The following is a 25,039-nucleotide window of genomic DNA, read 5'->3' as shown; positions in this document are numbered from 1 at the left end:
AACTTATAAAATTCAACACCAGGAAGACAAACAATCCAATTAAAAAATTGGCAAAGGTTCTAAACAGACACTTCACCAAAGAGGACATACAGATGGCCAGGAGGCATATGAAAAAATGCTCAATGTCGCTAATCATCAGAGAGTTGCAAATTAAAACCACAACAAGACATCATCTCACACCTGTCAGAATGGTGCTCATCAATAAATCAACAAACAAGTGCTGGCGAGGATGTGGAAAAAAGGGAACCCTCATGCACTGCTGGTGGGGATGTAGAATCGTATAACCACTGTGGAAATCAGTATGGAGATGGAGTTTCTTCTAAAAATTAAAAATGGATCTTCCTTTTGACCCAGCTATCCCACTTCTAGGAATATATCCTAAGAATCTCAAAACACTAATTCAAAAGAAGATTTGCAACCCCATGTTCATTGCATTATTTACAATAGCCAAGATCTGAAAACAGCACAAGTGTCCAACAGTGAATGAATGGATGAAAAATGCTGTGGTACATTTATGCAACTGAATACTATGCGGCCATAAAAAAGAAGGAAATCTTACCTTTTGTGACAGCATGGATGGACCTAGAGAGCATTATGCTAAGTGAAATAAGCCAGTCAGAGAAAGACAAATACCATATGATGTTACTTATGTGGAATCTAATAAACACAATAAACTGAGGAACAAAATAGAAATGGAGGCATAGACACAGGGAACACATGGACAGCTGTCAGAGGGAAGGGGGAAGAGGGCACTGGATCAAAGAAGGTGAATAGATTAGCCAAAAAAATATATACATAATACATAAATACAGACAATGGAGCAGCAATAAGCAGCAGGAAAGGAGAGTGGAAGTAGAGAGAGGAAGGCAAAATGTGGGGGTGGGGGAAGATGGGCAGAAAGAAACTTTGTTTCCGGGCGGGGGGGGGTTCTAGGGCATGATACATGTGTATATGGTGTTATATTGAGCTGTACACTTGAAACCTGTATGGTTTGGCAAACCATGCCAACCTAGTAAGTTAAAAAATTAAAAAATAAAACAATACTATCAGCCTCAAATCAACACAGCCTCATCATCATCTACCACTAGTTCTCTTTCAAGAACTCCTATTTGGCATTCTTCCTATTCATTCACAGTTTCTTTTCCTGTCATAACACCCATTCCATCTTTCTTACAATCCCAACATTTCCACTTAAATCTCCTAATTATCTGAAACCTTTTATCTTCTTTCTGACTACACTAGCCTTTATTCCCAATTTATTTAACATCTCAACATACTGCAACTTAATTCCGTATCATACTTGAAAGATTTGTGTACATCTTTTATTAAATCTATTTTATGTGTCTATATATCTATCAAACTAATTTCTGTAGACTTAAAAATCTTTTCTCATTGACATATAATAAAAATACAAATTTGTAGTCATAGAAAAATAATTTGACCTGGGGGGGGGAATCACTTTAAAAGAAAAGAAAAGGAAAATCTAGTGAAGCAAAATTATAGACAGAATGATGTGGAGGAATGCTATGCTAGGAGTCAAGAGACCTAGTTCAGTCCCAACTCTGTCACTGATTATCTAACCTGGAGATATTATTTTAAACATTTAGCTTCGCCTGTGAAATGAAGAGAATTAAAAAGGTCCTTTCCAATTCCACACTTTACTCCTAATCTAATTATTTTCACTAAAAACCATGGTAGACTTAGAGACACATGATAAACAGATAGGTTGGTCTATATTCCTCATTAAAAATGCACTCCTTAAAAATAACAAACAATAGGCTTATATTTCCATTATTTTAGTATGTTGCCCAAAATTCAATTTGCAGAAGGACAACAAAATTTCAATACCACCACAAGAAAAACAAAAACATTTTATAAAATAGTACATTGACTAATATGTTTTCACAATGGGATTATTATAATGACTAGTGGTTCTTTTACTCCTAAAAAGGGGGAGAAGTGGGGGGAAAGTTAAAAAAGAGAAGACTGGAAGCTGAAGACCAACCTTACCTAGTGAAATAGAAACTATGAATAGAGGTGTTTTTCATGTTGGAAAACACTAATCCCAAAGGTGATACTTAAAAATTTACAAACCCTAATCCTTTGAGTAGTAGCAGCAGCAAGCTAAAGAAAAAAAAACCTAAGGAAACCTTTAGGTGTAAAGATCTTCTATCTCCTTGGTTAAATTAATTCCCAAGTATTTATTTATTGCTATCTTAAATTGATTGTTTTCTTAATGTCTTCTTCAGATAGTTCATTGTCAGTGTATAGAAATGCAACTGATTTTTGCACTTTCAGCATATATGGTGATTTTTATATGCTTAAGCTTTACTAAATTTATTAGTTTAACAGTGTTTTAGTAGAATCTTCAGGGTTTCTATATATATGATCAAGTCAGCTGCAAACAAAAACATTTTACTTCTTCCTTTCCAACTTGGATGCCTTTTTATTTATTTTTCTTGTTTAATTGTTCTGGTTAGGGCTTCCAGTATTATGATGACTAGGAATGGTGAGAGTGGGCACCATTGTCTTGTTCTAATCTTAAAGGAAAGCTTCTAGTTTTTCACCATTTAATATGATGTTAGCTGTGGGCTTGTCAAATATGGCTTTTATCATGTTGAGGCATATTTCTTTCGTAACAAATTTGTTCAATTTTTACCATAAAAGGTTATTAAATTTTGTCAAATGCTTTTCTGCATCTATTGAAATGATCATATAATTTTTATCGTTCATTTTCTTAACGTAATGTATAATATTTGTTACTTTGTATATGTGGACCGCCCTTGCATCCCAGGGGTAAATCCAACTTGATCAGGGTGTATAATACTTCTTTCCTTTTTTTTTTTTTTTTTTGTATTTTTTCTGAAGTGAGAAGTAGGGAGGCAGAGAGACAGACTCTACAGGCGCACGACCGGGATCTACTCGGCATGCTCACTAGGGGGCGGTGCTCTTCCCATCTGGGGCATTGCTCCATTGAAACCAGAGCATTCCAGTGCCTGAGGCGGGGCCATGGAACCATCTTCAGCACCTGGGCTAACTTTTTGCTCCAATAGAGCCTTGGCTGTGGGAGCGGAAAAGAGAAATAGAAAGAAAAGAGAGGGGGAAGGGTAGAGAAAGCAGATGGACGCTTCTCCTGCGTGCCCTGGCTGGGAATCAAACCTGGGACCCACATGACAGGCCAATGCTCTACCACTGAGCCAACTGGCCAGGGCTATATAATACTTCTTAATGTACGGTTGAATTCAGATTGTCATTATTTTATTGAGGATTTTTACATTTATGTTCACCAGAGATACTGGATTATAATTTTCTTCAAATACTGATGAAAGAAATAAAAAAAACATAAATAAAAAGATATCCTGTATTCATGGATTGAAAACTTAATACTGTTTAAAATTCCATTCTAAACAAAGTGATCTACAAATTCAAGGCAATTCTCCATCAAAATTTCAATGGCATTTTTCACAGAAAGAGAAAAAAATCCCCAAATTCACATATAACCATAAAAAACCTGGCATAGCCAAAGCAATCTTGAGCAAGAAAAGTAAAGCTGGAGTCACCACAATTCCTGACTTCAAACTGTATTGCAAAGACACTGTGATCAAAACAATATGGTACTGGCATAAAAACACATAGACCAAAAAAATAGAGAGCCCAGAAATAAACCCATTCACGTACAACAAAATTTCAACCAAGGTGCCAAGAATATTCAATAGGGAAAAATAATCTCTTCAACAAATGTACTGGGAAAATAGCCACAGGCAAAATAATGAAATTGGACTCTTCCCTTTTACCATAAAGAAAAATCAGCTCAGAATGGATTTACAGACTTAAATGTAAGACCTGAAACTATAAAATTCCTAGAAGAAAACATACAGAAAGAGCTCTCTGACATAGGTCTTGGCAATGATTTCTTTGGGACTGACACCAAAATCACAGGCAACAAAAGCAAAATTATTCAGGTGAGACTACATCAAACTAAAAAGCATCTGTGTTACGAAGAAAACCATCAACAAAATGAAAAGGAAACCTATAGAATAGCAGAAACTAACTGCAAACCATCTATCTGTTAAGGGGTTAATACCCTCAAAAGATGTAAAAAAAAAAAAAACCCACAAAACTCAACAGCAGAAAACCATACACATATGCAATTATCCAGCCAAAAGAAAAAAGGAAAATCCTCAATAGACCTTTTTTTCTCCAAAGAAGACATACAAATGGCCAACAGGTATATAAAAGAATGCTCTCTATCACTAATCGGAAGTGAAAATTAAAACCGCAATGAAGTATTACTTCACACCTGCTAGGTTGGTTTTCAGCAAAAAAGTCAAAATAACAAGTGTTGGTGAGTATGTGGAGAAAAGGGAACCCTTGTGCAGTATTTATGGGAATGTAAATTGACATAGAAATTATGGAAAACAGTATGAAGGTTCTTCACAAAATTAAAAATAGAACTACCATATGATCCAGCAATCTTACTTTTGGGTATACATATATTCAAAGGACATAAAATCACTATATCAAAGAGTTGTATGCACTCCAATGTTCACTGCAGTATTCACAGCAACCAAGGTATGGAAACAACCTATGTGCCTACCAATGGATAATGGATAAAGAAAATAGGTTGTACACACACATTCACACACACACTTTGGAACCTCAAGACTATCATGTGAACTAAGCCCAAGCCAGCCTGCTGGATGATAAGCATTCACAGGGAGGAAACTTAAGGCACAACAGCTAACATAAACCACCTGATATGTGAGTGAGGCCACGCTAGGTCACTGACATCACCCAACCTACCAGCTGATCCTAGACAAGGAAGACAGCTGAGCCTGTTTGTGTTTTATTTTATTTACTTGTCTTTCCCTAACAAAATAAAGCAGATGAGTCAATAATAATTAGCCTCTGCTTCTATATAAATTACTATTAGAACAAGCTAGTAAAAAATAATCCTTCATTTTTTGTAACAGTTTTACGACTAGTAACAAAGCAGCTCACATTTGTATTAGGTGGAGTGGAAGAGAATTATAATTATGAAGCTAAATAAGCCCTGATCATTCACTGAAACTGTTACAGTGGCCATCATGTTAGTTCAATGGATACTTTTAGAATGGACTTGGAACCTTTGCCAGGCTCTAGAATAAGTACTTTTGGTAGACACTGAAAAGCAAAGCCAAATCATCATTCAAGAATTGTTGATATTGCCTGACCAGGTGGTGGCATAGTGACGAAAGCATTGAAATCAGACGTGGAGGACTAAGGTTTGAAACCCTGAGGTCGCCAGCTTGAACGTGGGCTCATCCAGCTTGAGCGTGGGATTATAGACATGACCCCATGGTTGCTGGCTTGAGCCCAAGGTCCCTGGCTTGAGCAAGGGGTCATTCAGTCTGCTGTAGCCCCTCAGTCAAGGCACATATGAGAAAGCAATCATTGAACAACTAAGGTGCCACAACAAAGAACTGATGCTTCGCATCTCCCTTTCTGTCTGTCCCTATCTATCCCTCTCTCTGACTCTCTGTCTCTGTCAAAAAAAAAAAAATGTTGATATTATCACAATTGTAAAAAATAAAGCCTTGAACAGGAGAATAATCTCTGGAAGCAAGGGTATATATATCAAGGGGAATGGGTGATTTGTACCATTACTTACTTTTAAGCCACTTGCTCTCATTTTTAAAAGCCTGAAGTTAAAAGCTCAGTCAGATACAAAAAGTGTGAAATTCTATAAGACAAATTATCTAGTTTCTTCAACTACCAATCACATGGGGAAAATGGAAAGGGAACTACATATTATAAATTAAAAGAATCTTAAGGGACATATGCAAAGAAATAGAATGTATAACAGTTGTATCCTTTTTCAAATGAATCTATTACATAAACATTTTTTGAGACAATCAGGGCACACTGATTAGACATTAAATAATATTACATTAAGGATTAGATATTAAGTAATATTTAAAATTTTTTATTAATAATTTTATTAAGTGAGAGGTGAGGAGGCAAAGACAGACTCCAGCCCTGACCAGGATCCACCCAGCAAGCACCCTATCAGGCAATGCTCCGCCCAGCTGGGCTGCTGCTCTGTTCAGCAACTGAGCCATTTTAGTGCCTGAGGTGAGGCCATGGAGCCAATCTCAGCACTGAGGGCCAACTTTGCTCAAAGCATTCAAGCCATGGCTGTGGGAGGGGAAGATTGGGGGGAGGAAGTAGATGGTCGTTTCTCCTACGTGCCCTGACTAGGAATCAAACCTGAGACTTCCACTCGTGGGGCCAGTGCTTTATCATTGAGCTAACCAGCCAGGGAAATTTTTATTAATTTTACTGAGTATGACAATACACTGCTTACAAAATTTAGGGGATATTTCAAAATGAATATGAAGAGATAAAATATCCCCTAATTTTTGTGAGTGTAGTACTATGGTTGTTTCTTTTAAACTATAACATGTTAGAAATATATACTTAAAAATGTTTTAGGTGAAATAATAAATATCTAGGGCTTATTTTATTTTATTTTTTTTAATTCATTTTTAGAGAGGAGAGAGAGAGGGAGAGAGAGAGAGAGACAGAGAGAGAGAAGGGGGAGGAGCTGGAAGCATCAACTCCCATATGTGCCTTGACCAGGCAAGCCCAGGGTTTCGAACCTAGGGTTTATTTTAATTACTAGTTGTTTCTACATAATGACTGGCCAACACTCTTCAAAAATATCAAGATAATAAAAGTAAAAGAAAGATTGAGTAATTGTCCCATTTTAAAAGACTCTAAAAAGACATGACAGCCAAATATAATATGTGATCTCGGTTTGAATCCTGACTCAGAAAAAATTTATTTTTATTTTGCCTTAAAGGACATTAGTGAAACAATTTGCAACATTTGGATAAAGTTTATGGATTAGATAATAATATTATACTCATGTAAACATCCTAATTTTGATAATTAAACTGTGGTTTTACTTTTTTTAAAAAACAAGTCCTATTTCAAGGAAAGAAAAACTTTAGGTAAGACAAAGAAATATCACATCTGTAAGTTATTCTCCAACAGTTCAGATAATAAGAACAGTACTAAAATGTGATAAAATAATATTTGTGAAATTAGGGTGAAGATATATAGAATGCTTTATACTGCTTTTTTAAAGTTCTTGTAAGTCTGAAGTTTTCTACATAATGAAAGTTAATAAGATACTACAAAGAAAACATACATATTTAGAGAATAAATAAAATAAGAACAGCAAAATATGAAAAGCATTGAATCTGGGTAATGACTACATATAGTTTTTTATATGCCTCTCTATGTTTTATGTTTAAAATTTCCATACAATGTTTTGGTTAAGGAATGTGCAGTTGGCCAGATGGGTGAATCAAAGGGAAAATACACCTTCTCTATCTTTAAATTTCTTTATCTATTTCAAGGACCCTCTGGAATATAGACTACGAATCAGATTAGTACCACCCTTTAGAGAAATCAGAAATAAAATTAAATTATCTTTAAGAATTGAAAAAAACTTCAATAAATATGGCTGTCCAATGCTATATTTTATAGAAAAGATTCATTGAGCTTCTTATTAGTATTCATTTTCATAAAGAAAACATCAAATATATATTGTATTTTCAAATAAGTAGGGATGAGAAAGATATTGTACAAGGAGTATTCCCATAGCAGGGATGTTTTTCCCCTCGTGCACTTCTCACAATGTTATTTTATCAGTGCCTTGTGGTTTACTATAGGGGTTTTGCTTTCAGAAATTGTTTTAATTTACTGCTAACAGAAGCAATTGTAAATTTAGAAAGACCATTAACAACTAAAACTCACCCAAATTTCTTTGTAAATTAGCATATCAAGTATCCCAATGCTTCCTATAGAGATTCACATAGTAACCAAGTCCCCCTTTCCAAAACAAAAACCCTCTCCTAGTCCTTCATCATCACTTTTTTTATTTTTTGTATTTTTCTGAAGTGAGAAGCGGGGAGGAAGAGAGACAGACTTTCACATGCGCTTGACCAGGATCCACCCAGCAAGCCCACAGGGGGTGATGCTCTGCTCATCTGGGGCATGGCTCTGTTGCAACTGGAGCCATTTTAGCTCCTCAGGCAGAGGCCATGGAGCCATCTTCAGCACCGGGGCCAACTTTGCCCCAATGGAGCCTTGACTGTGGGAAGGGAATAGAGAGAGAGAGAAAGAGAAGGGAGAAGGGAAAAAGGGTGGAGAAGCAGATGGGCGCTTCTCATAGTGTCCTGTCGAGGAATCGAAACCAGAACTTCCACACGCTGGGCCAACACTCGACCACTGAGGCAACTGGCCAGAACCTCCCTCATCACTTCTTGAGCATGGCCTTTATCACAAAGACAACAAAGAATCATCCCAAGACAACAGTTAAAATTTACATCAAGAGTTCAAAGGTAGAACATCTATATTTCCCCAAAATACTTTAGGTTTCCAAATCCCATACCCAAAGCCCTTGTAGGCTGACTGGATTTACCCATAAGTTTCTCATACTATTTCTAGCTGATGAATGCAGTGGAGTTCATTCAGCAAATATCCACTGAATCTTAATTCCTGTCTTAAATTCTTTCTATTTCTTTTGTTAAAAAGACTACGAGAATACTATCTAGTTTTCCTTACAGACCAATTTTAAATATAAAAACCAAGGAATAATTGTTTACAAAGCAATTATCAGTTGATAATTTACTATCAAAAGTAAGGCAAAAGCAGAGAGAAAAATTAAACTAATTTACCTTTATATAGTAAACATAACAATAATAATGTAGTTTTTACTTCAGTCCAAACATCTCAAAAGGTATTTTAAATGCCATTTACCTGAACCACCCACTGAAAGTAAATAGCACACTTGATACAAGCTGTCAAAAATTAGCTGTATAGTTACATTTCTTTTTATTTCCTAAGTGAGAAGTGGGGAGGCAGAAAGACAAAACACTACAAGCGTCCTGACTGGGACCCACACATAAGTCCCCTATGGGGCGATGCTCTGCCCATCTAGGGCCGTTGCTCCATAACCAAGATACTTTAGCACTTAAGGTGAGGCCATGGAGCTATCCTCAGCACCCAGGGCCAACTTGCTGAACTGAGCCATGGCTGAGGGAGAGGAAGAGAGAGATAGAGAGAGAGAAAGGAAAGAGGGAGGGGTGGAGAAGCAGATAGTCGCTTCTCCTGGTTGCCCTAACTGGGAATCGAACCCAGGACATCCACACACCTGGCCAACCCTCTACCACACCTGGCCAACCAGCCAGGGTTTTAACATTTCCAAATCAAAAATTTTCTACTTTGAAATCTGATATTTTCTATGCTAGACAAATGACATACAATATGTATAAAACAGATATTTTATCAAAGTGATAAGTAACCTATCACACCATCCTATAATTTTAAATGACAAAACTAATTTTTTATACTTTCAATATAATTTTGAAAAACATATCACAGGGCTTTTTATTTAAAAAACTAAAATAAAAGTTATTCAAAAATAAATTTGCTGAATACAAAAAAATGGTATAAAGCTCAGCTTTATAAAACTACTTATTAAAGGCAAAGACATATGAAAGCATTATTTGCATAGAATTGACATTCAATAGATTAATATTAACAAGAGGACATTGATAGGATATGTAAATAATTTATGCTGAATTAAACATTATGAGGTATTATTAACATAGAATTCAAGCTTTATCTCTAGTTCAAGAACATAAAATAGATTATTTTTCTTTGCAAAAACATAACATTAGTTAACACCTAATCTTATTATAATCTTAATATCCTTGAGCTTAATTCCTATACTTGTAAAGGTGTACATTTGACTTGATTATTTCTACATTTTCTTCCAGGTCTAAAATCTTGGGAGGATTTCAAATTATTTCCAAGGCATTCAATGGTTTCCCCAAGATTTGGAAGTATTCAACCTGCACCCCAATTGCATAAGCCAAGTAGAATAGTCTTGAATTCAATTTATGTATTCACATATTCAATAATGTATTACATTAATAAGTTAATTATGGGTAAAATGTACTACATTATTATTTTCAAAGTATATTCTTTGAAACACTAGTTGTAGGATATTAAATGGTGTTATATCAAAAAGGGTCACATAATCACCTACATAAATCATGTAAGTTTGATAACTGGTCACAAAACTTGACATTGGTCACCTAAGTTTGGAAAATGTCCCATTAAACACAGGTAAATAGCTTCCTATACCATAAGACTTCTTATATATTTTATCATATAAAAAGATAATTTAAAATTTCAACAGTAAAAGTTCATTCAGCAATGGAATAGAAGTATATTACCAATATATTTTTCTTATTATTAATCAATCCAAAAAATATTTTAGCCTGGCTGAGTAGTTCAGTTGGTTAGAGTATCATCTCATTATGCCACTAAAATGTCCATACTAAACAAAGTAATCTACAGATTCAGTGCAATTCCTATTAAAACACCAATGGCATACTTCACAGATCTGGAACAAATATTCCAAAAATTTTTATGCAACCAAAAAAGAACCCAAATAATATCAGCAATCTTGAAAATGAAGAACAAAGTGGAAAGTATCACACTTCCTGATATCAAGTTATATCACATGGTCATTTTAATCAAAACAGCTTGTTACTGGCATAAGATCAGGCATACAGACCAATAGAATAGAACAGAGAACCCAGAAATAAACCCATGCCTTTACAGTCAATTAATATTTGACAAAGAAGATAAGAGTATACAATGGAATAAAGACAGTCTTTAATAAATGTTTAGAAAATAAGACAGATACACGCAAAAAATGAGACTACCAACTTACACCATTCACAAAAACAAACTCAAACTCAAAACTTATATTAAATATAAGATGTGAAACCATAAAAATCTTGGAAGAAAACATAGGCAGTAGAATCTCAAACATCTCTTGTAGCAATATTTTTGCCAATATATCTCCATGGGCAAGTGAAGTAAAGGACAAAATAAGCAAATGGGACTACATGAAACTAAAAAGCTTTTTGCACAGCAAAAGCCACCATCAACAAAATAAGCCCTGGCCATTTGGCTTAGTGGTAGAGCATCAGCCCAACATGTGGAAGTCCTGGGTCCAATTCCTGGTCAGGGTACAAAGGAGAAGCGATCATCTGTTCTCCACCCCTTCCCCTCCCCTTCTCTCTCTCTCTCTCTCTCTCTCTCTCTCTCTCTGTGTGTGTGTGTGTGTGTGTGTGTGTGTGTGTGTGTGTCTCTCTCCTGCTCTTGCAGTCATGGTTCAGTTGGAGCAAGTTGGCCCTGGGCACTAAGGATGGCTCCATTGCCTCACTTCAGGCACTAAAGTAGCTTGGTTGCTGAGCAACAGAGCAATGGGCCTACATGGGCAGAGTATCATCCGGTAGGGGGCTTGCTGGGTGGATCCTGGTTGGGGCATATGTGGGAGTCTGTCTCTCTTTGCCTCCCCACCTCTCAATAAAAATTGAATAAACAAATAAAAATAAAAAGACAACCCACTGTATGGGAGAACATATTCACTGATTTGTCTAATAAGGGATTAATAGCCAAAACTTATAAAGAACTAAAACTCAACACCAGGAAGCTAAACAATCCAATTAAAAAGTGGGCAAAGGAACTGAATAGACACTTCTCCAAAGAGGATACACAGATGGCAATAGGCATATGAAAAAATGCTCAACATCACTAATCATCAGAGAAATGCAAATTAAAACCACAATGAGATATCACCTCACACCTGTCAGAATGGCTTATATTAACAAATCAACAAATCACAAGTGCTGGCGAGGGTGTGGAGAAAAGGGAACCCTCCTGCACTGCTGGTGGGAATGTAGCCACTGTTGAAAACAATATGGCGTTTCCTCTAAAAATTAAAAATAGAACTGCCTTTTGACCCAGCTAGCCCACTTTTAAGAATATATCCAAAGAATCCTAAAACACTAATTCAAAAGAAGATATTTACCCCCATGTTTATTGCAGCATTGTTTACAATAGCCAAGATCTGGAAACAGCCCAAGTATCCATCAGTAAATGAGTCGATAAAAAAAGCTATAATACATATACACAGTGGAAGAACACCCGGCCATGAAAAAGAAGGAAATCTTACCTTTTGCAATGGCATGGATGGACCTGGAGATTATTATGCTAAGTGAAATAAGCCAGGCAGAAAATGACAAATATCATATGATTCCACTTATATGCAGACTCTAATGAACACAATAAACTGAGGAACAAAATAGAAACAGAGGCAGGGTCACAAGGAACAGATGGACAGCTGTCAGAGGGAAGGGGGATGATGGGACAGGATGAAAGAAGGTGACGGGATTAGCCAAATTATATATACATAATACACAGATACAGATAACATGATAGCAAATCCCAAAGGGAAAAGAGGCAGGGAGGTGGGCGGGGGCAAAGGGGGTGAAAAGGGATTGGAAACAGACTCTGCATGGGGCATAGGGGGCATGATGTGGGGGGTTGAGTGTATTAATATCTCAATAGCAATATCCCACTTAATATAAGTGGGATATTTTCAAGATCTATCCATGTTGTTGCAAATGATAGTATTTCATCTTTTCTTATGGCTGAATAGTATTCCATTGTGTATAAAACTGAAAGCAACAAATGAACAAATAAGAAGAACAAAAACTCATAGATACAGACCACAGCATGGTGGTTAACAGTGGAAAGGGGACTGGGGGTAGTAAAGGGTAAGGTGGGTCAAATATATGGTGATGGCAGAAGAACTGACCTTGGATCATGAGCACACAATGCAGTATACAGATGATGTATCATAGAACTGTACACTTGAAACCCATATAATCTTATTAACCATTGTCACTCCAATAAACTTAACTTGAAAATAAAATAAAATAAATAAAAAATAAATGTAATTCTTTCATTAGATTAAGAGGATTAAAAAAGCCTTGACTTGGTATTGAGTTAGCTTTGCTGTTGGTTCCCCAGTGTTCTTCCATCCTGGTTCCTCGAGATCAACCTGAGTATTTGGATTATCGCCAATATCGTAGTTTCTTCTGCATCACTCTTGCCTGTATTCTTCCAGGTTCTGTAGCTTTCATCTTGAATCTTAATATTGTCTATATTTGATCACACTATACAACATTTTGTAAAATTGCCTTCGGTGACTACTTCCTATGCACTCCTTGCTAGAATCTCTAACACACTCAGTTAAGTTTCTTAGTATGATTCATTCAACAGCCTGGCCATCCTACTACCATATACAATGTTTTCCTCAAAAATATGTATTTGCTAAGGATATTATTTCACCTTACATACTTTTCTTGTATTAAATAATCTATGTTTGCCAGTATAGGAGTGACTAAAAAGGAAGGGTTAGAAAATAAAAGTAAGACTACTCTAGTATTGTTAAATATTTGCAGTGATGCAGGCCAGATAGCTTCTCTTCTGGAGCTTAATTAAAATACCTGGTTTAGCTGATGTCACATAGTTCAGGTTAAAAAAATCAGAGAATTATAGGCAGTTTACATCACTCAGACTAATATATACACAATAGAGTTTGCTACTTTTGAAAATTGGTTTTCTTTCCACAGCAAATAAAATGTTATATATTCACACAAAAATACTTAATTGATTTGCTGGGTTGAATTCTCAGAAAAACAAAAGTTACTTCAAATCTTCTATTTACTTACTAGTGTTAAAAATGGCTGTCTGGGCCCTGGTCTGTTGGCTCAGTGGTAGAGCATTGGCCGGGCATGTGGATTCCCGTGTGTGGGTGTTCCAGGTTCGATTTTCGGTCAGGGCACACAGGAGAAGTGAACATCAGCTTCTCCACCCCTCCCCCTTCTCTCTCTCTTTCTTCCGCAACCATGGCTGGATTGGCACAAGCGAGCTGGCCTCAAGAGCTGAGGATGGCTCCATGGCCATGGCCTGCACCTCAGACACTAAAAGAAATGGCTCTGGTTGCAAGGAAGCAGAGGCCCCAGATGGGCAGAACATCACCCCCCTAGTGAGTTTGCTGATGGATCCCTGTCAGGGCACATGCAGGAGTATGTCTCTATGCCGCTCCTCCTCTCACTAAAATAAAAATTAAAAAAAATAAAAAGGCTGTCAGCTAGAGAACATTATGTAGAGAAAATAAAATCTGTATATTTTCTCAAAATGGAGAGGAAAATGTGAATTGTGACTAAATGGACTAACAGTACAAATAAAATTAGTACAGAAAATTGTTATAATTACTATAGTTGTTTTCAAGTATATAATTGTACTAAACAATGGCTACTGTATATTACATATTATATATAATCATATAATTTCATATCATTTTGAATTAATTACATAGCAACTTCAAATTATGTAATAATTTCAAATCATTTTCAATTAACAATTATAAAACAAATATAAATCAACCAATATGAATTGTTTCCCTTATGTAGGTATTGAAGTAGGTCTGCTTAGCAACATATTATAGCAACTTTAGCTACAAAGGCTACTTTAGAAGTAGTAAACTGCTTAAAGAGAAAAAAACAGCCTCTAACAGCTATTAATGGGAGTTCGCTTGGTACTAACAGATAGGCCATGGTGTTCTCCTATGAAATCTGAACAAAGTCACAAATAACCATCAAACAAGACCCCTCTATGACCAAGATTAAGCAAGACAAAAACCAAACCACTGCAGGATCATGTCCAGGTGCTGATAAATGTAAGAACATTGCATAAAACACACTAATGATAAAATGTTCCCCTCATCCACTAACGTAACAGCTGCTTCTTTAGTAATTACAGCTTTAGCCCATGCTATTTCTTGTCTCCTAGATAAATATTCTTACATTACAAAATGATAGAATCGTCCCCTACTTTCTGACGACACTCAATTATGCTTCTTTGAACTTTCCTAAAATCACCTAACACAAGCCCAAGTCCTATAACAAACCCCCTCAGAACACCCTCTTACTGAGATGTCTCATGGTGTCCTACGGTACACAATTTCTCTTGTTGTAACAAACCCAACTTTGTTTGACTATAGATTTGCACTATTTGGTTGATGGGCACAGGCAATGCATTTGCTTTCACACATTCCAAAACCCACCCTACACATTCTTTTGACCAGTCTTTTTAGTCTGAAAATTAAATCGGTATGATATTGGCATAAAAATAAGCAGAAAGATAGAAGAACATCGTTAACCTAGATATAAATTCTAGTACATAATGAAAGTTAATATATGACACAGGAGTAGCAGCACAACCAGTGGAAAAAGAATCAGTTAATAAATGATATGATAAAACTGATTAGTTACTTGAAAAAAATAATTTTAGAGTCACACTGTACACCAAAACAAACTCTGTTTGAATGAAAAAAAATTAAATACAAAAGATCAAAGAACCAAAAATTAAAGAACATAGAAATGACTATTTAATCAAAACTCTAAATTTTAGAAGCATTTCTTTGCTTCAGAGATAAAAAAGGAAAGGATCCAAGATTTAATTATATAAAAAAATATAACTGTCACTATAACCAAAATCAACTCAATTTAAAATTAAGTTTAAAGTAAGGCTTCTACATAAAATCTTTAATGATACAAAGTTACTGCTATTAAACTATTACGTAAATGATTTCTAGACTCTAATGTGGGAAACCAATACAATCAACCTATCATTAAAAGTAAACTATGGAATTTAACAGTATGTTTTTCACAGGCACCTTCTCAAGTACTGAACTTCAAAACATAGGAATCTGGTTTAATTACTAGTAATAATCCTACAGATAAATTAGGAAATTATGTAAGCTTTTAAATTAGTTCTATACTTAGACATACACAAAGTATGACAGCACTTTGTTCTTAAGAACATAAGAACTGCCAGACTAAATAAGTCCAACAACCCAATCTCCCGACAATATATTGATACTAGTACCAAAGGACCTTTTGTGAGAAAATGTGATTGCCTTCTATAGTAACTGAAAAAAATTACATACATACTTCCTACAAGTCTACAGTCCCTTACTCAATCTGACCCTGCACCCTAGAATAAACATTGTAGAGAGCCTAGAACACTGAATAATTTGGCTTTGGTTCCTGGTTCTTAATTTTTTTTTAAATTTTAATTCTATTTGGTTCTTAAATTTGTTAACATCTTAAACCAAAAAGAGTGATTTAATTTTTCTGGTTTGCATCCCTTACTATTTTTTCATCTTTTTTTTTAAATTGACCTTTGTACAGAGAGAATTGGGAGGGCGACACAGAGACAGAGAGAGAGAGAGAGAGAGAAAGAAAGAGACTGATTTGTTGTTTCACTTATTTATGCATTCATTGGTTGATTCTTATATGTGACCTGACCAGGGACTGAACCTACATACAGCCTTGACATATTGGGACGATGCTGACTGAGCAATCTGACCAGAGCAGTAAAGATGCCCTTCCTCTACTGTTCATTTTAGTAATAGGAGCATGAAGTCATTGTCAGATGCTTTATCCATAAGGTATTCTGCAGTGTCAAATGTACTACGTTTTATTCTACCAGTTTATAAGAATGAAACAAGTCCATCCATCTCAGGGAATCTTATATAGTTCTTTTAATGAATGAAAGTGGAGGAAATGAGGAATTGTGTTCATAGTCTTGTGCTAATCTCATTTATAGAAACTCCCAAGTAAAATTATGTAAAAAAAAAGAATGTGGAGACAATGGAAAACCTAGAGACAAAAATCAAGGATATCTACATACTGAATCTCCTTTCAAATTTCCAACGTTCTAGAAAACCCAAATCTTGACAGTCCACACCTATGTTTCTGATTTTATACATATTTATCGGGCAATATCTGATATTATGTCTAGTACGAAGGTCATGGTTACAAATCCATCTATTTGAAGAAGTTACATTAGTTATCTACATGTTGGCTCTGACACCATGACTATTTATTAAAAAATAGTTTTAAAGTGTTGATGAATAGTGACTTGCCTAATTTAAGAGTTTATTCAAAACATTAGGGATTATGCCATCTGGTTCTGGAGATATATTTATTTTTATCTATTTTGTTGATTAGGTCTAGAACATCCTGTATGTTTGGCACTATCTCTCTATATATAATACTTCTGTATTGTTCCTCTAAAAAAGATCATTGGGAAACAAAATACCTTCCTCAGTAAAAACTAAATTTAAATGAATCTTTCTACAATCTTCTTTTCCATAGCTTTTTGAAAATTATATACCATGTTCCTAAAATAGGGACACTCTTTCACTGATTGTTCCTTGTTTTTATGTAATATACAATTTATTTAATAAAAGAATTTTTCAAAAAGTCATTCAAATTAATATCTAATTTGCTTTTAACATATCACTCTATCACAGTGATTTTCAACTTTTTTCATCTTGTGGCACACATTAATTACTAAAATTCTGCAGCACACCAAAAAATATATTTTTTGCCACTCTGACAAAAAAAAAGATATAATTTTGATTCATTCATACCAGAGAGCTATTGTTGCATTGGCTGTTGTCATTTTTTTATTTGACAATCTAGGGGAAAAGAGGTCACTGCCCCAAACTAAATAATCAAGTATTGCGTGTTTTAAAAATTCTTGCGGCATACCACTGTGCCTTCGGACACCAGTTAAAAACCACTATTCTAACCATTTCCGTGCTCTAATTTATTCATTCATTCACTCAACAAATGTTTGACTGCCTTCTTTGTGGCAAGTATTTCTCAATGAATTGGTGAGACAGTTGTAAACAAAATAAACTCCTGCCCTCATGGAGTTATGTTTTAATAGAAGCTAATAAATATATAATTTAATAACAGGTAGTTGTGTTATCAAGAAAAATTAGGATAAGGACTGAGAATAAAGGGAGTGTGCAGTAGTCAATGAAGATCTCTCTGAAAAGTTAACAGCATAACTAAGAACTGAATAATGCAAAGGGAGTAAGTAATATAATCATTTGAGGGAGAAGTACTCCATGAAAGGAAACAGCAAATGCAATAGTCCTGAGGCAGGAATCATGTCTGAGCAGTAGTAATGTAGTTGGTAGATTAAGTAACAGAAGAATTGAAAATGATGTCTTGTCAGTAGCCAGATCTTAGAGCTTTATAAGACAATAGAATTTATGGTTTTATTTTTAAGAGAAATGAAAAGCCATGAGAGTTCTAAGACAAAACTGCATAGGATTTAAATTTTAAAAGGATTCTTCTATCTATTTGATGAGACTGTGATGTGACGTGAATGAAAGCAGGGAAAATACTTAAGAGTAGTAGTCTAGTCAAGAGATATGTTAGAAGTGAAGAGAGGTGGTCATATTTGGATGTATATATTTTGAAGAAAGAGTCAACAAAATAGTCTTTATCTTCTCAAACTTTCTATGTTTACTGAGGAATTCACCATGTTGCCTTTTTAAATAAGAAAGATGAAGCAGAAAAAGTACTGGGTTTGAGAATCAAAGAGCAGTATGTTAAACTTAGCTACGTCTCTTAGCAACTTGGAGACCTAAGAATCACACTTAAATTCCCTGGCCTGGGATGTCTTATCAGTAAAATAGAAATATTAACACTTTCCTTGCCTTCCTTACCACACTGTTATGAAGCTCAAATGGGGTATCTTACAGATTAAACTCTGTAATTTTAATATAACAACTTGCTAGATTAACAAAAACTCCATTCTCTTTGTAAAACACAGATTGATACTGATGGTTCATTGAATGCTTGAAACTAGTCAACTCCCAGCTGCAATATTCACAATCTTCTACTCCCAGCCTAATTAGATATGGGTCAGTTAACTATAGGGATAAATATATGTGTATATTATATATGTATCATTATTTTGTGCTTTAATTTCTTGTCAATTAATCAACCAACCATGTATATATGCTGCTTTATTCACAAAGTATTACAAGTGCCTACTATAATGGTCTCCATACTGACTATATATCAGAATCTTCTGCAAGGCCTCTTTAAAAAATGCAAGACCCAGCCCTTGAGATTTGAATTTCCTAAGACAGGAGTAGGGCTAGAAATCTTCCTTTTAGATGGACAGTTGAGAAACACTGGCCTGATAGGTAGTGAGCACCCTAACAATGATAAAAAAAAATCTATTTGACTCTCAAAGAGTTTATAGTATAATGCTTGTAACAGAAATAAAATTTTTAACAAGTTGCTAAATTCACTCTACAGGTATATGCCAGATGCTATAGGACAACAGAGAAGGAAGGAAACTAACTGCCTGGAGCGGGTCGACAAGGAAAGTAATGGTTTGAGCTAGTTTCGTGGTGGTGTTTGAACTAGAAGTAAAGGATAACTGGGAATTCCCCAATTATACTAAAGCTGGAAGAGATATCGTAGTCAAAGCAACAGACTGAGAAAAGGCAGTAAGATATGAGAAAATATGGTGCTTTCAGGGAATACAATATGCTTAGGGAATCAAGGAAATGAGGATGGAAAGGTAAACAGGAGTTCCTTCTGAAGGGAACTACATGCAGATCATGTTAAGTTGCTTGAATTTTACCGTATAAAGCAGTGGTTTCAAATTGTATTTCATAGAATTCAAATTTGTAAAAGGCAGTTAATGTACTGTATAAATATCTGAACAACACAGGCATTTACATGCATACATACTGAACTTAAAATATGTAGGTTGTAGTAAACCAATGCATTAACCTGTTTAGGATCTTTTGCTGACCAAGAATCAAAATATCTTCTACTATTTCTGTGGTTTTTTTAAGTTCTTATAGATGTGTCACTAATTATAACAGCAGTAGCTTTATACTTTTACTTTTTAAAGGCTAGAAATTGTCCTACTACATGCCTATGGATCATATTATACAAGAACCAATAATAATAATAAGTATAGATAGAGAGTACACAATTCATTATTATTTAATTTAAATGTATGCCAATTAACCACCATATTTATTTAATAAATGTTATTTACTGGGGTTTCACATAGGACTTGTTTGTAGAGCATCACTGCTCTAGGGAAACCAACACAATTTTTATCAGGGAAACGACACAATTAGCATCTATTCAGAAATAACCATTATAACAAACTAAATTGGAATAGAGTAAAACAATAGGTGATAAGATCAGTTAGGAAGTGATTTCAAGAGACTAAGCAAGAAAATATGATGAAATGACAAGTGCTAGAGATGGCAAAACAGAACAGATAGGATTTAATGACTAAGCAGATAATAGAAGATGATTTTCAAAAGAGAAGACTCTAGATTAATATTTTAATTTTGACCATGTTGAAAAGGTAGAAGTATCTAGAAGATGCCAACTGCTTAGTACTCAGAATAGAATGTTCTTCATACATTGAATCAATGAGTCCAAATAAGGTCCCCATTTTAGTAACAGTTTTAATTTTGGAATTTCCATAATCTATTTTTATATAGTTTATTATAGTCAAGTAACCTGAAGCACAATCATATAACCACTTTTTAAAATTAACTGTTTTTCTATCCAAAGATACCATAGTACTTTCTCTATTTAGTAAGATTTCAATACAATTAGTATACAGCTTATACAGCAATCTATGCTTATAATTTCTTTGAACCTAATATTATTATAATTCACTGGTGATAGTCATATCCCCAAGGGTAAAATGATTTTAAAACTTTAACAATAGCCTCAGCTGGGTGACTCAGTGGATAGAATGATGCACCAGCATGCTGAGGTGGCGGGTTCCATTCCTGGTAAGACCACATATGAGAAGCAACCAAATGAGTGCGCAACTGAGTAGAACAACAAGTTGATGCTTCTTTCTCTCTCTCTCCCATTTCTTTTCTCTCTCTTAAATCAATGGAAATTAAAAAAAACTTTAACAGTAATATAAATATATATTTTATCGCCTTTTCCAATTTATACATTGCCTTCACCTAATTGTCTTGTTTAATCATTCTGATAACTTTCTTAGAAAAGAAAAGCTGAAATAGTTATTACCATATTACAGATAGGAAAAATCAAGGCTCAAGGCCGATAAATGTCTCCCTGAGATTATATGGCCAGTAAGTAATAGAGCTTTAAAAAAAAATACAAATTTTCTGGTTCCAAATCCAGTACTCTTCCTACCACACTATGACTATCTCTTGTTTGAATAAATAAGAAGATGACTCTAATCCCATTTCCCTCTCTTGCATGCATTTCCCCTATTTTTTATTTAAAACCTTCTCTAACAGCTTTATAATCTCAACAGCTCAGTGCCACTGGGTTTCAGAAGTGTACCTCTTCTGTACCAACTTTACATCCACTAAAACTCTCTTCCATCACTACCACATTCATGAACTGAGAGAACTGGGAATTTTGTTATCAAAATATTGAACCGGCCCTGGCCGGTTGGCTCAGCGGTAGAGCGTCGGCCTGGCGTGCGGGGGACCCGGGTTCGATTCCCGGCCAGGGCACACAGGAGAAGCGCCCATTTGCTTCTCCAACCCCCCCCCTTCCTCTCTGTCTCTCTCTTCCCCTCCCGCAGCCAAGGCTCCATTGGAGCAAAGGTGGCCCGGGCGCTGGGGATGGCTCCTTGGCCTCTGCCCCAGGCACTAGAGTGGCTCTGGTCGCGGCAGAGCAACGCCCCGGAGGGGCAGAGCATCACCCCCTGGTGGGCAGAGCGTCGCCCCTGGTGGGTGAGCCGGGTGGATCCCGGTCGGGCGCATGCGGGAGTCTGTCTGACTGTCTCTCCCCGTTTCCAGCTTCAGAAAAATACAAATATATATATATATTGAACCGAATATTCTCTCATCTTAGAGAGTCAGGGCACAGTTCCTTTGCCTAGCAGTCCAAATTTGACCTCTAGGAGCCTTTTTATATTTATCTCACAACCATTATTTGACCCCTCCCTAATCTGACAAAATACCTTTTATTTCAAATTGAGGACAGAATTGTATAAAATATTATATACAGACCTCACAGGGTAGGTTATAATTAAATGTTTATCTAGCCTAAGTATAAATAAACTCATTTTTATGTAAATTAATTTATAACATTTTAATAACTAGTGATTTAATGTTTTATAATAATGCTTATGGGAATGGAGACTAATGCAATAATTGAAACTTTTCTCACTATACATAGTTTGTGTACTAAAAAACTAATTTTAATGATTTCAAAAATATTTGTTGAAGTACAATGAAATTGAGTACTTAATTTCCGTGATTTCAAAAATTTACTGTGTCACCTGACCAGGTGGTAGCACACTGGATAGAGTATCAAGCTAGGATGCTGAAAATCCAGGTTTAAAACCCCAAGGTTGCCTGGCTTGAGTGCAGGCTCACCAAACTTGAGCACAGGGTCGCCAGTTTGAGCATAGGATGATAGGCATGACCCCATGCTTGCTGGCTTGAGCCCAAAGGTCAGTGGCTTGAGCCCAAGGTTGGTGACTTGAGCCCAAGGTCAGTGGCTTGAGCAAGGGGTCAGTAGCTTGGCTGGAGCCATCGCCCCTCCCGGGTCAAGGCACATGTGAGAAGCAATCAATGAACAACTAACATGATAAAACTATGAGTTGATGCTTCCTTCCTGCCTCTCCCTCCCTCTCTCCTACTCTCTCTCTCTCTCACTAAAATAAAAACAAAATTTACCATTTCTTATGTATTCAAACATTTATAAAACTATAATCATTGATAGCATTTGAATGAGTTAATAACTTTACTATTAAACATTTCAGGTCAAAAGCACATTCCTAGGGTACCCCAAAAAAGGACAATAAAAATTATGAATTACTTCATTTCAGAAAATATAACAATACTTCCATATATTAACATAATGCCTGTTCTATAAGTTCTCATCTCTCCCTATCAGAAACGCTCTTGAATGTTCATTAGAAGTTCAACATTAAAGTATAATTATCTAAAATGTTTCTCCACTAAATCAGAACACAGTCTATTTTAGAGCTCTTAGGAGTTTGAAAGTTCTCACAATTATTAAACCCATGTCATTTGTTTGTTTAGAGTTTAAGACTGGGGTGTTTTTATTCAAAATTTAAACAATGAAATTTAAACAATGCCATTAGATCTTTTAAAACAGATATATTCACCTAATTATTATCTACTTAATTTTAGCAACATCTTAATAGCTTTATTTTACTAAACAGTAAAATAAAATAACAATTAGTTTATGTGAATAACATCACAGGATAGCCAGAATGACAATTTTCTCCGATTAATGACTTATACATAAATATTACATTAAAATTTTTCTCCACTACTGGGCCTTAAAATAATCTTTCAAATACTAACTTTTTATGTTTGCTTACATCCCCTTAAACGACCATTATTTTTTAAAGTTGATGCTCAGCATAGCTTTATTAATTCAAACTGACCTATCTATATAGTTTTCTGCACCAGACTCTGATGCTGGCATCTCAAAAAATTTCCAGTTGTGTGGTGTGTGTGTGTATGTTTTAACACTTCTTTCCTCACAACAGTAAAATAAAGGAATAATGGGGCTTTAAGTCAATTCAAAACTTACCTTACAAATCTGGAAATACTCTGAAGTCAGGGTTTCCTGAATCTCTTCTCTGAGAACCCCCGCAGTCCCTCCTGAGGGTATGGAACCACTTCCAGCCCCACCTCCACTGTTGCTGCCACCGCTGCTCCCACTGCCAGGAGAGGAGGCAGTTAAGCCATCCAAAACTTTTCGGAAATTAAACTTCTTCATTTTAAAAACTGTCGAGAAATTCAAAGGATAGAGTGACTCAACACATGGAATTATCCCCAGGTAAAAGTGTTTAGCTTTTCATTAGTCAAGGCAGTAGCCAGTCCCCTTTTTATTATCTTTGGCTATAAAGGACAAAAAAAAAAAAAAAGTCAGGCTACCTATTGTCAAATTTTAATTTTAAAAAGCATTTCTTTAACAACACACACACACACACACACACACACACACATACACACAACTATGAAAGCAACAGTATTTCTTCCTCATATATCAATTTTTCAAGGTCTTTATCCCCAGCTGTGGCTACGCTTCATCAGCACTGGGGTAAAAATAAAAGGCAGTGTCATCGTCGTCATTAGCATTATATCATCATTATTATACAATCAAACCAGAGTCCAACAGACCAAGACTGTCTCTTTCTTAAGGGCGGGCTTTCCAACTAAAGGTTCATTCAACTCAGACTATTATATTTTCGGTAAAATGATGTTGGGGTGTGGGGAGAACCGGTACCACCACCTTCTGGTGGTCTGTCCGCCCATCGTCTTCAATGCTCCCTTTTCCTCAATAGAAAATGGGGTGGGGGGTTTTCTATTCCCCACCCACAACAACCCAGACCCCACAGCATCTGCGGGTGACCCACAGTAACAGCTAACGGGAGGGGCAAGCGGCGGCCCCCGCTGCCCCCGCTTCTCCCTCCGCTGGCCCCCCTCCGTCCCCGCGTCTCCGGCCCCCTCCCTCCTCGCCCCGTTCCACCCGCTCTGGCCCCGCTCTACCCGCAGCCGCCGCCGCCGCCGCGCTCGCCCGCCAGTCCGCTCACCGCAGCACAGCCGCTGCTCTGGCGGGACGGGAAGCAGAGGCGGCGACGGCTGCGGCCCGAGTCTCGCCTCTGCCAGCTGAGCGCGCAGAACCGCGGCTCGCACCGTCCCTCCCCGGGCCGATCGCCCAGGCGCTGGGCTCCCCACCGCGGACGCGCGAACACACAAACACCGTCGCTCAACATTCACGCGCGGGCGCTCACGCTCACAGACGCACACACAGGTGTGAGGGAGCCGCGGCTGGACGGCGGCGTCCGCGTCCCAGAGGGACGACTATCTGATTCCTGACTTATGCACCTTCCTCAGCCGCCACTAGCCGCCTGCCAGCCCGGGAAGCTCAGGGTGCGGAGGGAGGCGGGCTCGCAAGCGTCGGTCCCGCCAGTCTTCAGCAGCGTCTCCAGTCTCTTTGGTGGCAGCGCCCGGCGCTCTCCGAGGTCCTAACCGAGCAGGAAAGCTCCACAGCAGGCTCCGCCCTCCCGCCGTGGGAGGCAAGCCCTGCCCCGAACCGCCCCTCGCTCGCCCCGCCCCCTGCCCGGGCCTCCCGGGGCCTGTGAAAGGGGCGGAGACCTCCTAGACATCACAGGGCGGGAATAACTTTCGCTCCAATCCTAGGCTCGATAGTTGTATTTCCAC

At 36.8% G+C, this 25,039-nt stretch overlaps 1 protein-coding gene across 4 annotated transcripts in view; it reads right to left on the bottom strand.

Annotated features, from left to right (window-relative positions):
* STXBP5L (syntaxin binding protein 5L) overlaps nucleotides 1-24,783 on the bottom strand; it is a 351,861-nt gene extending 327,078 nt beyond the window's left edge. For all 4 annotated transcript variants that reach the window (XM_066347937.1, XM_066347939.1, XM_066347938.1 and 1 more), the window contains exons 1-2: nucleotides 24,704-24,783; nucleotides 23,403-23,599 (exon numbers count right to left, since the gene is read on the bottom strand). In XM_066347937.1, the coding sequence (XP_066204034.1) occupies nucleotides 23,403-23,591 (189 nt within the window). In that variant the 5' untranslated portion in view covers nucleotides 23,592-23,599; nucleotides 24,704-24,783. The remainder of the gene's footprint in view (nucleotides 1-23,402; nucleotides 23,600-24,703) is intronic.
* Nucleotides 24,784-25,039: the final 256 nt, after the last annotated feature.

This window comes from Saccopteryx leptura, chromosome 8 (assembly GCF_036850995.1).
Source record: "Saccopteryx leptura isolate mSacLep1 chromosome 8, mSacLep1_pri_phased_curated, whole genome shotgun sequence".
Lineage (NCBI taxonomy): Eukaryota > Metazoa > Chordata > Mammalia > Chiroptera > Emballonuridae > Saccopteryx > Saccopteryx leptura.
The sequence above is the reverse complement of the archived record's forward strand: the minus strand, read 5'-3'. Positions and strand labels throughout refer to the sequence as shown.